This window comes from Wyeomyia smithii, chromosome 2 (assembly GCF_029784165.1).
Source record: "Wyeomyia smithii strain HCP4-BCI-WySm-NY-G18 chromosome 2, ASM2978416v1, whole genome shotgun sequence".
NCBI lineage: Eukaryota > Metazoa > Arthropoda > Insecta > Diptera > Culicidae > Wyeomyia > Wyeomyia smithii.
Window position 1 is genome coordinate 69,583,109 of NC_073695.1, and position 14,294 is coordinate 69,597,402.

The 14,294-nt window shown below is 40.5% G+C and overlaps 1 protein-coding gene across 2 annotated transcripts in view; it reads left to right on the forward strand.

Annotated features, from left to right (window-relative positions):
- The window catches only part of LOC129719458 (myosin heavy chain, non-muscle), a 74,400-nt gene extending 63,085 nt beyond the window's left edge, over positions 1–11,315 (forward strand). Inside the window, exons 5-14 of one of the 2 annotated variants that reach the window (XM_055670776.1) lie at positions 1,332–1,355; positions 1,832–1,855; positions 3,005–3,097; positions 3,164–5,903; positions 5,971–6,275; positions 6,537–6,891; positions 6,951–7,360; positions 7,426–8,487; positions 8,553–8,716; positions 10,110–11,315. In XM_055670776.1, coding sequence (XP_055526751.1) covers positions 1,332–1,355; positions 1,832–1,855; positions 3,005–3,097; positions 3,164–5,903; positions 5,971–6,275; positions 6,537–6,891; positions 6,951–7,360; positions 7,426–8,487; positions 8,553–8,716; positions 10,110–10,215 — 5,283 coding nt within the window. In that variant the 3' untranslated portion in view covers positions 10,216–11,315. The remainder of the gene's footprint in view (positions 1–1,331; positions 1,356–1,831; positions 1,856–3,004; positions 3,098–3,163; positions 5,904–5,970; positions 6,276–6,536; positions 6,892–6,950; positions 7,361–7,425; positions 8,488–8,552; positions 8,717–10,109) is intronic. The other variant, XM_055670777.1, reaches the window with a different exon arrangement.
- The last annotated feature ends 2,979 nt before the right edge of the window (positions 11,316–14,294 follow it).

The window sequence follows — 14,294 nt, forward strand, 5'->3', positions numbered from 1 at the left end:
TTTCAGCAGGCCATGGTACAATCAGACCTCAATCAATGACTTATCCATGAGTCATTTCGTTTTGACCATAAATGAGAAGCTGGAATTCGAGCGACGATTCGATTGAACTTTTAATTATCGCAGTATTGGCTCGTACAAGAATCCGGGTTTTGCATATTTGGAAATGTCACTGTGCTTTGCTTGCTGCAATGTAAGAGATTTGCTGATTACGCTATGTGACATGACAGCTAGCGGTACGTTTCGAATGAGTCATCCATCCGTCCTGCAGCTTATTGTTCGTTGTGGTGCGATTTAAGGTCATATGCAGCGGTAATGCCATATTCGGATAAATGTTTTAAAAATTTTACGCCATAATTTAATTTTATGAAGACATTTATAGTTTTGCCTCGAGGGAAGCAATGAATTAAGTTGTGTTTGTCTACCCTCGACAATGGAGGATTTTTTCTTACATTTCTGTTTTATTGAATTTATGTTATTGTTTAAAAAAAATTCAAAAAAAATCGGTAATTTGTTGATGCTGAGATCTATGCTAAACCGAGTTTCATAGAATAAGAAAACATTGATTATTAATTTGAACGTTCTCATACATATTGCTCTAAAATTTTCCGTGTTTGTTATGAGAGCCAAGATTGTAGTGAAATACATTTACGATGATTCCGGAATTTACACCGTTATGACGCTGTTTTTAATTAATAATGTCAAGATAAACCTTCTGTTTATTCGACAAAGATTTCGCAGCCAACCGTTAGGTGTACTACAAATCCGTAATCAGATAATTTGCTTTAGAATATATGTTTGTTGAGAGTAATTCGCTGCACAAGGTCTTGTTTAAGCTACCGTTAATGTACCTATATTAGACAAAATAATTGAAAAGGTAAATGGTACAACATGCAAATTGCTATTTAGTTAAGTTGTAAGCTTTTTTCAATCGATATAAAGTTAAGACTAATTTGACTGTAAAAATACTTTACTCTTTGTAGATATGTTTCCTTCTAATCGTTCGATTTGGGTTCTGTTTCCCTACGTTTTTGTTCTTTTAATTTCATATTTATCTTGAACCACGCTGCTACCGCACATACACCACAACCATCAACTGCCTGTAAAATAAAAACGAACTCCTCTTCCTGCACATCTGCTGTTGTTTGCTATACTATGTTGAACCTGTTTTGTTTTGATAAACCTGCAACAAACTCAATCATTCCTCGTACGGTGTACGCATCGCAAACCTGTTGTTTATGGTTTGAACAATCGAACCTTATCACCGCTATATATCTTCTACTACTCCTATCAACATTACTACCACGACCGGGTTACGATTGGTATGTGAGCAGGCACCGTCACCAGCACTTATTATCGTAAGTATAACTTTCTTTACTTTTGTCCTTGAAATCGTGATAATCAATGCAGCAAAATGAAGCCAACCACTAATCATATCTTATCTTCATCTCAATTTTTTCTGGCATTCTCCGTTTCAAACGAATCAAAATTTATCACAAATCGTTCAAACACACATACATCTGCGCGATCGCCATAATTCACCATATCAACCCATCTGAATGTATGTGCGTACCTAACCAACGCGTGTCTGCCGAAATCGTGTCGACACCAACAAATCGACCTAATTGTTCGATAAAAACCAAACAACACACCTTCGCTTCCGTATATTTTGGCGCCAAAACTTACGTACTATTAAACTTGAACAATCAACAAACATAAACAAAAATAACCCAATAACGATCAATGAAAAAAACGCGCACCACTTTGCTATTTTGCTACTCTGTTCACGGCCAAAATTAAACAAAACCGAATCCGAACCTGTTAAAACCGGCAGGGTGGTCACTCATCAAGCCTATCGGTAATGTATCTTAATTGGTTGTTTGCTAGAATTTCCTCACGTAGCTTGTAGAATTGGTTAGTTGACTGCGCTGTTAGTTGAGTTTTTTTAGTCCTACTTAGAGATAACAAGGAATGTTGAAAAATAGTATGAGCGGTGCTAGTTTGAGTTTTGTTCCTTATACTAATATATATTGACACATAGGGGTATCAGTACTATTATCGTCAAGCTTGTCCTTTTATCGTCAGGGGTCTAATGAAGTCATGGAGAATTAATCTTCTGCAGGAAGGTGCTCTGCAATATGAAAAAACTATCATGCAAAGAATTAAAGCTCCAGGACATCATTTATCCCCCTTACGATAATAAGGCAAACCTGACGATAACAGACCTTATACCCTAGCATAATTTCCTTTTTTGTGGTTTGTTGTCATATCCTGCACTAAGAAAAGAGCTTGCTAGTAGATTTCTGATCAACAATGTGATCGAATATGTTGCGAGTCAAAACTCAGTTCGTGTTTTACCCATTTTTAATGAAATCAAACGTTTTTCAATTCAGTTCAATTCAATAGCTTCAAAAGTGCATGTGCTATAAAAAAAATTGTGTTTGCCGGAAAAAATATTCCCTCTGTTTTCGTAAGATGTAAATAATCGTAATATTATTTAAATTTTATTTATAATTACGAGGATGAGAAATTTAAAATTCATTCTTGGAAAGCAAAAATTTTTTTCTAATGGATTAACAATTTATAAAAGTTGATGAAAAACATTGACATCAATAAAAATACCTACCATACTGTAATTAAATCAGTCACTTTTGAAGTTTTTATGCGAATGTCATTCAAAAACTAATCAGCCTTTTTCTTCAATTTACACACTATATATTGTATATTCACATTGTTTGCACATCTATTAACATCGACAGTTCTACTTACTCTGCACTGCTATGTTAGTTTGTAAGAATAAAACAATCAATTGACAATATGGCTTACGGTTGTAATCTCTTCGACACATTGGATTGATATGTTGTTTCACGTAACTTCTGCATCTGTATGAAGAAATCGGATCTATTCTGAACATCTTGTAAATTCCAACACTAATAGTTTTTTTTTTCGATTGTGATATGCATCCATGAACTCTGTTCGACCCTGGATATGCTGTTACTCAATGTAGGGAGAACTAGAGCAGCAACTGTTGCAAGCTAATCCGATCCTGGAAGCCTTCGGTAATGCTAAAACCGTTAAAAACGACAACTCCTCACGATTCGTAAGTATATGATTAAGATTCAAGAGAAAAATGGCCAAACTCGACTAATACTCTCTCGTTTTGCAGGGTAAATTCATTCGGATAAACTTCGACGCCTCCGGTTACATTTCCGGTGCAAATATCGAGACGTACTTGCTGGAGAAATCCCGTGCCATTCGCCAAGCGAAAGATGAACGTACATTCCATATATTCTACCAGCTGCTTGCGGGAGCTTCGCCCGAGCAGCGGGACAAATTCATTCTGGATGATATGAAAACATATCCTTTCCTGTCCAACGGAAACCTGCCGGTACCCGGTGTGGACGATCACATGGAATTCCAGGCCACCGTCAAGAGCATGCACATAATGGGCATGACAGAGGAAGATTTCAACTCGATTTTCCGTATCGTCAGTGCGGTGCTATTGTTCGGCTCGATGAAATTCAAACAGGAGCGCAGTTCCGATCAAGCCACTCTGCCGGATAACACTGTCGCACAAAAGATCGCTCACCTACTGGGACTGAGTGTTACGGATATGACAAAAGCATTCCTGACGCCACGAATTAAGGTGGGCCGGGACTTTGTCACCAAGGCACAAACCAAGGAGCAAGTCGAGTTCGCAGTAGAAGCCATCGCCAAAGCATGTTACGAAAAGATGTTCAAGTGGCTCGTTAATCGAATCAACCGATCGCTGGATCGAACGAAACGACAGGGAGCTTCATTCATCGGTATTCTCGATATGGCAGGTTTTGAAATTTTCGAACTGAACTCGTTCGAACAGTTGTGCATCAACTACACGAATGAAAAGTTACAGCAGTTGTTTAATCACACTATGTTCATACTTGAACAAGAGGAATACCAGAGAGAAGGTATTGAGTGGAAGTTTATCGATTTCGGGCTTGATCTACAACCTACGATTGATCTTATCGATAAACCCGGTGGCATAATGGCGCTGCTGGACGAAGAATGCTGGTTCCCGAAGGCAACAGATAAAACATTCGTCGAGAAGTTAGCCACAGCTCACACGATGCATCCCAAATTTATGAAAACCGACTTCCGCGGGGTTGCCGATTTTGCCGTCGTACACTATGCTGGCAAAGTTGACTATTCAGCTACCAAGTGGTTGATGAAGAATATGGATCCATTGAATGAGAATATCGTATCACTTTTGCAAGGATCCCAAGATCCATTTGTTGTTCAAATTTGGAAAGATGCCGAAATTGTAGGAATGGCCCAGCAGGCTCTTACTGATACCCAATTTGGCGCCAGGACACGTAAGGGCATGTTCCGAACTGTGTCTCATCTGTATAAGGAACAACTAGCCAAACTAATGGATACGCTTCGTAACACCAATCCTAACTTTGTTCGGTGTATCATTCCAAATCATGAAAAGCGAGCTGGAAAAATCGACGCTCCTCTTGTTTTGGATCAGCTCAGGTGTAACGGTGTCCTCGAAGGAATTCGTATTTGTCGACAAGGTTTTCCAAATCGCATTCCCTTTCAAGAGTTCCGTCAGCGCTACGAATTGCTCACTCCAAATGTCATCCCTAAAGGCTTCATGGACGGAAAGAGGGCTTGCGAGCAAATGATCAAGGCTCTCGAACTCGACAACAATCTGTATCGGATAGGACAGTCGAAGATATTCTTCCGCGCCGGAGTACTTGCTCATCTTGAGGAGGAGCGTGATTACAAAATCACAGATTTAATTGTCAACTTCCAAGCATATTGCCGTGGCTTCCTAGCGCGTCGCAACTACCAGAAACGTTTACAACAGCTGAACGCCATTCGTATCATTCAGAGAAACTGCGCTGCATATCTGAAACTCCGCAACTGGCAGTGGTGGAGATTATACACTAAAGTTAAACCACTGCTCGAAGTTACCAAACAGGAGGAGAAACTAGTGCAAAAAGAAGATGAATTACGCCAGATTCGTGATAAATTAGATAACTTATCGAAGAGCTCGCAAGAATACGAGAAGAAATTCCAACAAGCTCTTGAGGAAAAAACTCATTTAGCAGAACAACTTCAAGCCGAGATCGAACTGTGTGCTGAAGCAGAAGAAGGCCGAGCTCGCTTAGCTGCGCGTAAACAAGAATTAGAAGAGCTGATGCAGGATCTAGAAGCACGTATTGAAGAAGAGGAAGAACGCGTTAATGCCTTAACTAGCGAAAAAAAGAAACTACAAATCAATATTCAAGATTTGGAGGAACAGCTGGAGGAAGAGGAAGCCGCTCGTCAAAAACTGCAACTTGAAAAAGTTCAATTGGATGGTAAACTGAAAAAGATGGAGGAAGACATTGCCTTAACGGAAGATCAGAATCAAAAGCTTCTTAAAGAGAAGAAACTTCTGGAAGAACGCGCCAACGACTTATCCCAGACTCTCGCCGAAGAAGAAGAGAAAGCCAAACATCTCTCCAAACTAAAAGCGAAACACGAATCTACCATTGCTGAACTGGAAGAACGCCTGCTCAAAGATCATCAGCAGCGTCAAGAATCGGATAGGTCGAAACGAAAAATCGAAACCGAGGTCGCCGATCTCAAGGAGCAGATAAACGAGCGTGCAATGCAAATAGAAGAAATGCGCCAACAACTGTTCAAGCGTGAGGAAGAACTGGCCCAGACCTTAGTGCGTGTAGATGAAGAATCCGCAGCAAAGGCCGCGGCCCAGAAGATTCAGCGTGAGCTGGAATCACAGTTGGCAGAGATACAGGAGGACTTGGAAGCGGAAAAGCTTGCTCGCTCCAAGGCTGAAAAGCAGAAACGCGATTTAAATGAAGAACTGGAAGCCCTCAAAAATGAACTGCTGGATTCGTTAGATACTACGGCCGGTGAGTTTAACATCATTTGGTAAATTTATATTTTCTTGATAACATTTTTTCCTCTAATTACATTCAGCTCAACAAGAGTTACGCTCTAAGCGTGAGCAAGAAGTTGCCACTCTAAAGAAAACTTTAGAAGATGAAGCTGCTAATCACGAAGGACAAATGTCCGACACACGCCATAAACACGCTCAGGAGCTCTCTTCAATCAACGAACAGTTGGAGAATCTGAAGAAGCTGAAGGCTAGCTTGGAAAAGGCGAAGCAAACCTTGGAGGCAGAGAACGCTGATTTGGCTACCGACCTGAGAAACGTAAACCAGTCGCGACAGGAAAACGATCGTCGTCGGAAACAAGCGGAATCGCAGGTTGCCGAATTGCAGGTGTGTAACTATGCTTGAACTAAACTTTTCTTTAACGGTTTTTTTCGATTTATCCTAATTGATTGTTATGAGTTTCAATTAATTTCTCATGCATGTAACCAAATGGTTTTTTCGTTAATTTGAACTTTATTTTGTGGGTATTGTCCCACGCATGCACAGGATCAAGTTGAGTATTTGCATGTACTGTTTCGATTCCGAATGCGACTATTTGTGGCGCGAACCCGTTTGCTGGTGCAACTAATCTATCTCTTCTTTCAAAAGGTTAAACTGGCCGAAGTAGAACGTGCACGTGTCGAACTGCAAGAGAAAGTGAGCAAGCTGCAGCAAGAGACTGATGTTATAACCCAGCAGTTGGACACGGCCGAGCTCAAAGCCTCTGCGGCCATGAAAAGTGCTACTAATATGGAGAGTCAGCTAACGGAAGCCCAACAGCTATTGGAGGAGGAGACCCGCCAGAAGTTGGCTCTTAGTTCAAAACTGCGACAGCTGGAGAGCGAAAAAGAGGCACTTCAGGAGCAGTTAGAAGAGGATGAAGAGGCAAAGAAAAACTATGAGAAGAAGTTGGCTGAATTGAATTTCACTATTCAGGACATGAAAAAACGTTCGGAGGAAGAGTGTAAGTTTTTCATAGTATTTATTTTGCAACAGTGAGTTAATTGATTTATTTGATAATAGCTGACCTTGCCAAGGAACTGGAAGAATCCAAGAAAAAAATGAACAAAGACCTCGAAGTTTTACAACGGCAGATCCAGGAACTACAAGCAACAAATGATCGCTTGGACAAAAGTAAAAAGAAGATCCAGTCGGAGCTGGAAGATGCTACAATCGAGTTGGAAACTCAGCGGACCAAGGTACTTGAACTGGAAAAGAAGCAGAAGAACTTTGATAAGGTGTTGGCCGAAGAAAAAGCAGTTAGCGAACAGCATGCCCAGGAACGCGATGCAGCCGAACGGGAAGCTCGTGAGAAGGAAACAAAGGTTCTTTCACTGACTAGGGAATTGGATGAGGCATATGAAAAGATTGATGATCTGGAAGTCAAACGCAAAGCCCTTCAGAATGAGCTGGATGAGTTGGCTAATACACAAGTAAGATTTCTCATTTGAGCATATATGTAGGTTATAACAAAAACTAACAATTTCAATAATTACAGGGTACAGCCGACAAGAATGTTCATGAGCTAGAAAAAGCTAAGCGTGCGTTAGAGAGTCAGCTAGCTGAATTGAAGGCACAAAACGAAGAACTGGAAGATGATCTACAGCTCACAGAAGACGCTAAACTACGGCTAGAAGTCAACATGCAAGCTCTTCGTACTCAGTTTGAACGAGATGTACAGGCGAAGGAAGAACAGTCGGAAGAGAAACGCCGCGGCTTGGTAAAAGCTCTTCGAGACTTGGAAGCTGAGTTGGACGAAGAACGCAAACAACGAGCGGCGGCGGGTGCAGCTAAAAAGAAGCTTGAAGGCGACCTTAAGGATATCGAGGCGACTCTAGAAATGAACAACAAAATCAAAGAAGATGCACTGAAACAGGCTAAGAAACTACAAGTTCAAGTAAAAGATGCCATCCGGGATGCAGAGGAAGCTAAAGCTGCAAAGGAGGAGCTAGCCGCTGTCAGTAAAGAATCAGAGCGCAAGGTTAAGGCTTTGGAAGCAGAAGTCATGCAGCTTTCGGAAGACTTTGCTAGTTCGGAACGTGCCAGGCGAGCGGCGGAAGCCGAGCGCGATGAACTTTTGGAAGAAATTAATTCTAACTCGAACAAGGGTTCACTGATGATCGACGAAAAACGGCGACTCGAACTTCGAATCGCTGGTCTTGAAGAGGAACTAGAAGACGAACAGTCTCAGAACGAACTGCACGTCGATCGGCTTCGTAAGGCGCAACTACAGATCGAACAACTTTCCACCGAACTGCAGGCTGAAAAATCGAACTCGCAGAAATACGAGAATGTTAAAACAGGCCTCGAACGACAGAACAAGGAACTTAGAGCCAAACTATCCGAGCTCGAGACTGCACAGCGCACGAAGGTGAAAGCTGCCATGGCAAGCTTGGAGGGTAAAATCGCCAACCTTGAAGAACAACTGGAAAATGAGGCCAAGGAAAGACTCACAGTTCAGAAGGCCAACCGTAAGCTTGAAAAGAAGATTAAGGAGCTAACGATGAACATTGAAGATGAGCGGCGACACGCTGATCAGTACAAAGAGCAGATCGAAAAGGTAACCAATTAGCGAAGTTTCGACAAAATACCATACTAATATTTTTCATCACTTCTTTCGCACAGATGAACAACCGCATGAAGATTCTGAAGCGAAACTTAGACGAAGCGGAAGAAGAAATTCAGAAAGAAAAGACCCAAAAACGCAAGGCGCTTCGTGACTACGAAGACATGATCGAGAGCCATGATGCGCTTTCGCGTGAAGTTAATTCGCTCAAGACAAAAATCAGGTAAGTTTTCTATGCCCAGCTAATACATAATCGAAACTTAGCGATATCTAATGTTTTCTATCGTCCAACTCGCAAACCGTGAACAGTTCACGAAAAGATTGAAATTATACCCAACATTCGCACATAAAGCGATAGTAAACTGCAATCAGCTCATCAAAGCAGAAAAAAACAACAACGTGAAATCAATTTTTCCTGTCCGGTCTGTGTTGATTTTCTATTTTAATTGTTACAGTGTAATAGCGAACAACTAGTATTGTTTTTTCAAGGCTGTTAAATATTTCCAACCTCAAAGCTGTGACGTTTTCCGCAAAAAAGGTAACACCTTAAAGTGCATACTACCAGAGATCCCACTTGTAAGTGTTATGTTACATATGCCAAAGCACAGCGTATTTGATGCAATGTTAACTATTCCCTTGAAATGATTGTTGCGTCCTGCTATACCCTTACACATAATAAGTGGTGTTTCTTGTTGTATTTGCTTTATGGTAACATATTCTTGTACTAGATGGACAAAGAACTTGTTTAGTACTTTTATGACATTCAATCTGCAGCACTATTGCATTCGTAACCTTACTTTGACACGCAACACGGTGCTTTTCCATCTAGAAAATCCAACGTGGAACTATGTTTTTCCTAACCACTGTGCATGTGTTTATGCATTGCGTTTTTCATTCTTTTCTACCTCAAAACACTGGTGAAGTCAAAAACAAAGAAAAACGTGTACATTTGGGCGATCATAATTTTGCCAGCTGCATCGAAATAATTGGTGTCTGAGCTTAGCTGGGTTGCAAAGATAAATATTGTAAAACGGTTGTCTGTTCACAGTGATAGTCTTCGTTTTCATTGTTCCAACCTGTTGTTAAGATGAACATAAAAGGTGATTAGGTCCTATTGATCAAGATGTGCATCAAATTAATGGTCAAATAAGTTGACTAAGAAACAGTTCGTCGTATATTTATTTAGAAAAATTCCATACACATTGATTTAGTAATCATAACAAGTTACAAATTTAGTTACATATTTATCGCAATACATTATTCTTTCGCTTGTATAATTTATTCCAATGACATATACAAAAAGTTTAAAGAAAGTAATATCGAAGTATATAATAAAACACCAAGCAAATAATAATGAATAACGCAAATCTTAACAAACTTTAAAACACGAGCCGGTTTTATTTTTGTTACGCGACATAACAACATAACAAAACTCCAAGATACAATGTTCCGATGCTGAATTACCAATTTACCCCAATTCCGAATGGCATAACCATCGTGTGCTGTTTGTTATAACCCTGCAACAATGTTTGTGTGTGCTACCCTCTAGTGGTTTTTCTCCCGGCTCAAAATAATTACATGAAATTGTTGAATGCTCATTATTTTCCTTATTGCAGACGCGGCGGCATCGGTGTAAGTTCATCCAGGTTAACAACACCGAAGCGCGAGAATGACTCCATTGTCCAGGATGAATCACTCGATGGCGAAGACAACAGTAACTGACCGACGATCAAGTCTTCCAGGTATCTATCCAACTATTATTAGTGGTCAACAGGGGAATACATGAGTACAGAGTTGAACGAATCATTTTTGGAATTGTTTTAGTCAGAATAGGCCAGCCGTCAAGCAAACAGCATTAGAAACGCGCGAATCGAGCGAACGAGAACGAGTGTCGTTTTTATCTAAAAAATCAGTAAAATCAACTGAAACCCCGTACGTGGATGTTAATGGTTAAATGTTGATGACGCGAAAAAAAACATCATTGTTGTAATAAAACTTTTCTATGCTTCTCATTCAAGTTACTTACGAAAAAGAAAGCAGAGCAGAGAAAAGTTTTCCCCTATTTGCATATATTTAGAAGCAAGATATGAAATAGCAGTGGGATTGATACACTCCCTGAAGAGTCAGTTGGAAAGCGCAGCGAACCATGTTTACTTAGTAAGAGAATAACAATTTCCAGAATAAAAAAAAGAAAACTAATTAAAAAACAGGAATTCAACAAATAAGCCAACTCCAACTATCAGTTCACAAACAACCCAACAGCATGTATCAAATTTACGTTCATTGAGCCACAAACACACGAAGCAATGTTAGTATTCGATTAAACCAGAATTAAAGCTGAGAAGAAACGGTCGACGAGTAGGACTAAAATAAATACATTTTTAGCAAAGTAGAATGGATGCAGGATGTTTTATACTATCAAAATGCGAGAGAAAAAATCATAACAAGCAAACTGCGCAGCATTTAGATTCGTTTATATATGTTACGAAAATTTATTGTTTTTAATGAATATTATCAAAAAATTCATTCTTCACTTTTTGTCTTAAATATGATTAAGTTTCAACATATCTTTTCCAATCTCGTTTGATTCCGTAAAAAAACAACATACACATTAAAAACGTACGCCACATTTCAAGAGAATAATTCCATTTTTGCGTTCTTCTGATCAAACGAATCAAGCAAGCGGGAAGTAAAAAAAATCTACTGCTGCCTATAAGTAAATTTCGCTTTTTATTATTATATACTATTGATTAACAAGAAGGGAAGTCTCTAGTTGAAATCAGAACCGTTGAATAAAAAAATATTGCAGATAAAACACAAAATACTGAGTTGTTCTCCAAGTCCTATCCAGATGACATATACTCTTACGAGAATGGATGGATTGCGATCTGAAGCTGTATAAATTTTAAATTCTGATCGAATCGTTTGTAGAAGATTGATCAATGCCGCTTTAGAGCTATTTCACGCTCTACTACTTTTAATGTTATGACACTTGATACGTAACAAATTGTTGATCATGTGGCCATAGTTCATAATTCCGCTAAGTTTCTTAGCCACACTCGAAAAAATGTGTTCTCTTGTCGTACACTTATAAATGAAAGTAAACTCATTGCAGAAGCAGTATTATTTATGAAGTTTTGAGGTCATCTAAATCGCCTCACTCGAAACATCTAGGCGAGTCAAGTCTACTCTACTGTATAGATTTGTGCTGTTTGAGAGGCTCCCAACTAATGCCTTGATTTTCTATTTTCATTGGTGTAATTGTATAAAATTACATAGAATAATTAAAATCGTTCGAAAAAAGACCACTTCACTTCAGTTTCGAGATATAGAAAATTTGTCTTAGGTAACCCATTTTGTTTCAGCCAAATCTATAGAAGTACCTATACCTACAATATAAATCTACACAAGGTTGCAAAGTACAGCAAGCTCTGTGCCAATATGGGTGTGGTACTCGAATTTCATCAGAGCATGCGAAGCTTAAACATGTCAAAATTTTGGAGGAGGGGAGTTGGGAACAGGCCTCCTTCGACTCTATGCTGTGGTGCTTAAAAAATCTTTTCCGGAAACAAAAATGTATGTTAACTATCGTTAAGTAACCCAATTCAAATTTCTCCATTATCGTTAATCATCAGAATCAATTTTTGTCTATTACTTTGTTGTATGCGGATAAATTGTGTTTTTATGAAACCCCAATACTCTTGTTAATGTATCCAGCTTATTTCCGTTTCATTTCAATTTATATTTTCGACGTTTCGTTAACCCAGCTTTGTATGTAATTTCATCGACCGTTTTATTTTGTTATCGTGGGTAATCAAGGTATTCAAGACTATCATCGTCATTCCAATACATATATGCAAAACTGACGTTGAAGAAAGACACAGAGCCCCTTCTTCCGTAGAACTACGTTTTACTTTAGCATACCACACAGGGATGCAAACTAAAAACCTGGGACGAAATTTGTCCCTTTTCAAATGCGGTTAGTTTTCAACCGATTTTCTTCATTCTTGCAGCAATCGATTGGAAAATTATACACGCATCTGCCCAACTGCAGAAAAATGATGTTTGAATCTACGAACTCTACATAAACATTTCAAAAGGTCCTATCTGCTTTTCTGGTTTTTCCGGAGCATCTTTTCATTTTGGTAATGATTCAGCTTTAGTAACTCTCCCAAGCGTGGTTTTCGTTCTGAAGGCTAGAGTGATCCCTTCGCTATCAACTTGTGCAAATAACTTATCATAAAAGGTGTTAAATAAGTTGTGGTGATTGAATGAAAGTGATCGATCAAAAAATCGATCAAAGCAGATAGGACCTTTTGAAATGTTTCTCTAGAACTATTGCACTATTGAAAATTGTCAAGCCTTGTTGAGCAACAGGCGGTGGTCAGAGTCGGAGACTGCACCATCACCTCGAAGCGATCCCTGAAGCTCTTGGGGGTTATGGTGGACGACAAGCTCACGTTCGGGAGTCACGTCGACTATGCCTGTAAGAGGGCCTCATCGGCTATTGCAGCACTATCTCGTATGATGTCCAATAGCTCAGCGGTTTATGGCAGCAAGCGAAGACTTCTTGCCAGCGTGGTTTCGTCCATACTTAGGTATGGTGGGCCAGTGTGGTCCAGAGCGCTAGGTACTAACAGTTACCGTGGTAAACTGGAAAGTACCTACAGGCTCATGTGCCTGAGAGTTGCGAGTGCGTATCGTACGGTGTCATACGATGCAATCTGTGTCTTGTCCGGCATGATGCCTATCAGCATCGCCATCAAGGAGGACAGAGAGTGTTTCGACCAACGTGACACAAGGGGCATACGAGGTACCAGAAGGTCATTCTCGATGCTCCGCTGGCAGCGGGAATGGTCCAACTCCACAAAGGGCAGATGGACGCACCGACTCATACCGGAGATATCCGGCTGGGTCGGGAGACGACATGGTGAAGTAAACTTCCACCTGACACAAATCCTGTCAGGCCATGGTTGTTTCAGGCAATATCTGCACAGGTTCGGACACGCGGTGTCCCCCATGTGTCCCGAGTGCGTGGAGGAGGAGGAGACTGCTGAGCATGTCTTCTTCGTATGCCCCCGTTTCGCAAGAGCGAGGAGCAACATGATGGCTGTGAGCGGGCCTGGCACTACTCCGGACAATCTAGTCCGGAGGATGTGCGACGACCCGGACATCTGGAACGCGGTCTGTGCGGCCGCCTCTCAGATTGTTCTGGAGCTGCAACGTGTGTGGCGGGTCAACCACCAACACGCCAGTGGTAGCTTATTACCAGTCTCCAGGTAGTTAGCTAGGAGGTTATAAGAGTAAAGAGGGTGCATCACGCACAAAAGCCACTCCCCGACGTAATACTTAACCGTCGTTCTGGGAAGACCAGGGCTGGAGACTGGAGGGGTTTTAGTGGGTCGGGACAGGGATCAGTAGGTGTCTGGGCGAGTGTAACTACCCCAGCATCTCTCCCCTAGTCTCATCCCCACACCCTGAGTTCTCTTCTCAGGTGTCTGTTTGCAGATTTCCCCGCCACCTTTAAAAAAAAAAAAAGCCTTGTTGAAATAAAAATAACGTCCTCTAATTGGTCGCTTGCTTGCTGTGTGTGTATGATATGGTATCATGTGTGTATGTGTGTATGGTATAATGATATGATATGATGTGTGTGTGTCTATGATATGGTATGATTTGTGTGTGTGTGCTGTGTATGGTTTTTGGTGCTTATTACGGAAGTCACTTCACGGTGAAATCAGAGTGAAGTGAACAAAATCCTATTACGGGACTCACGTAAGTGAGAAAAACGTAGCAATGTGACA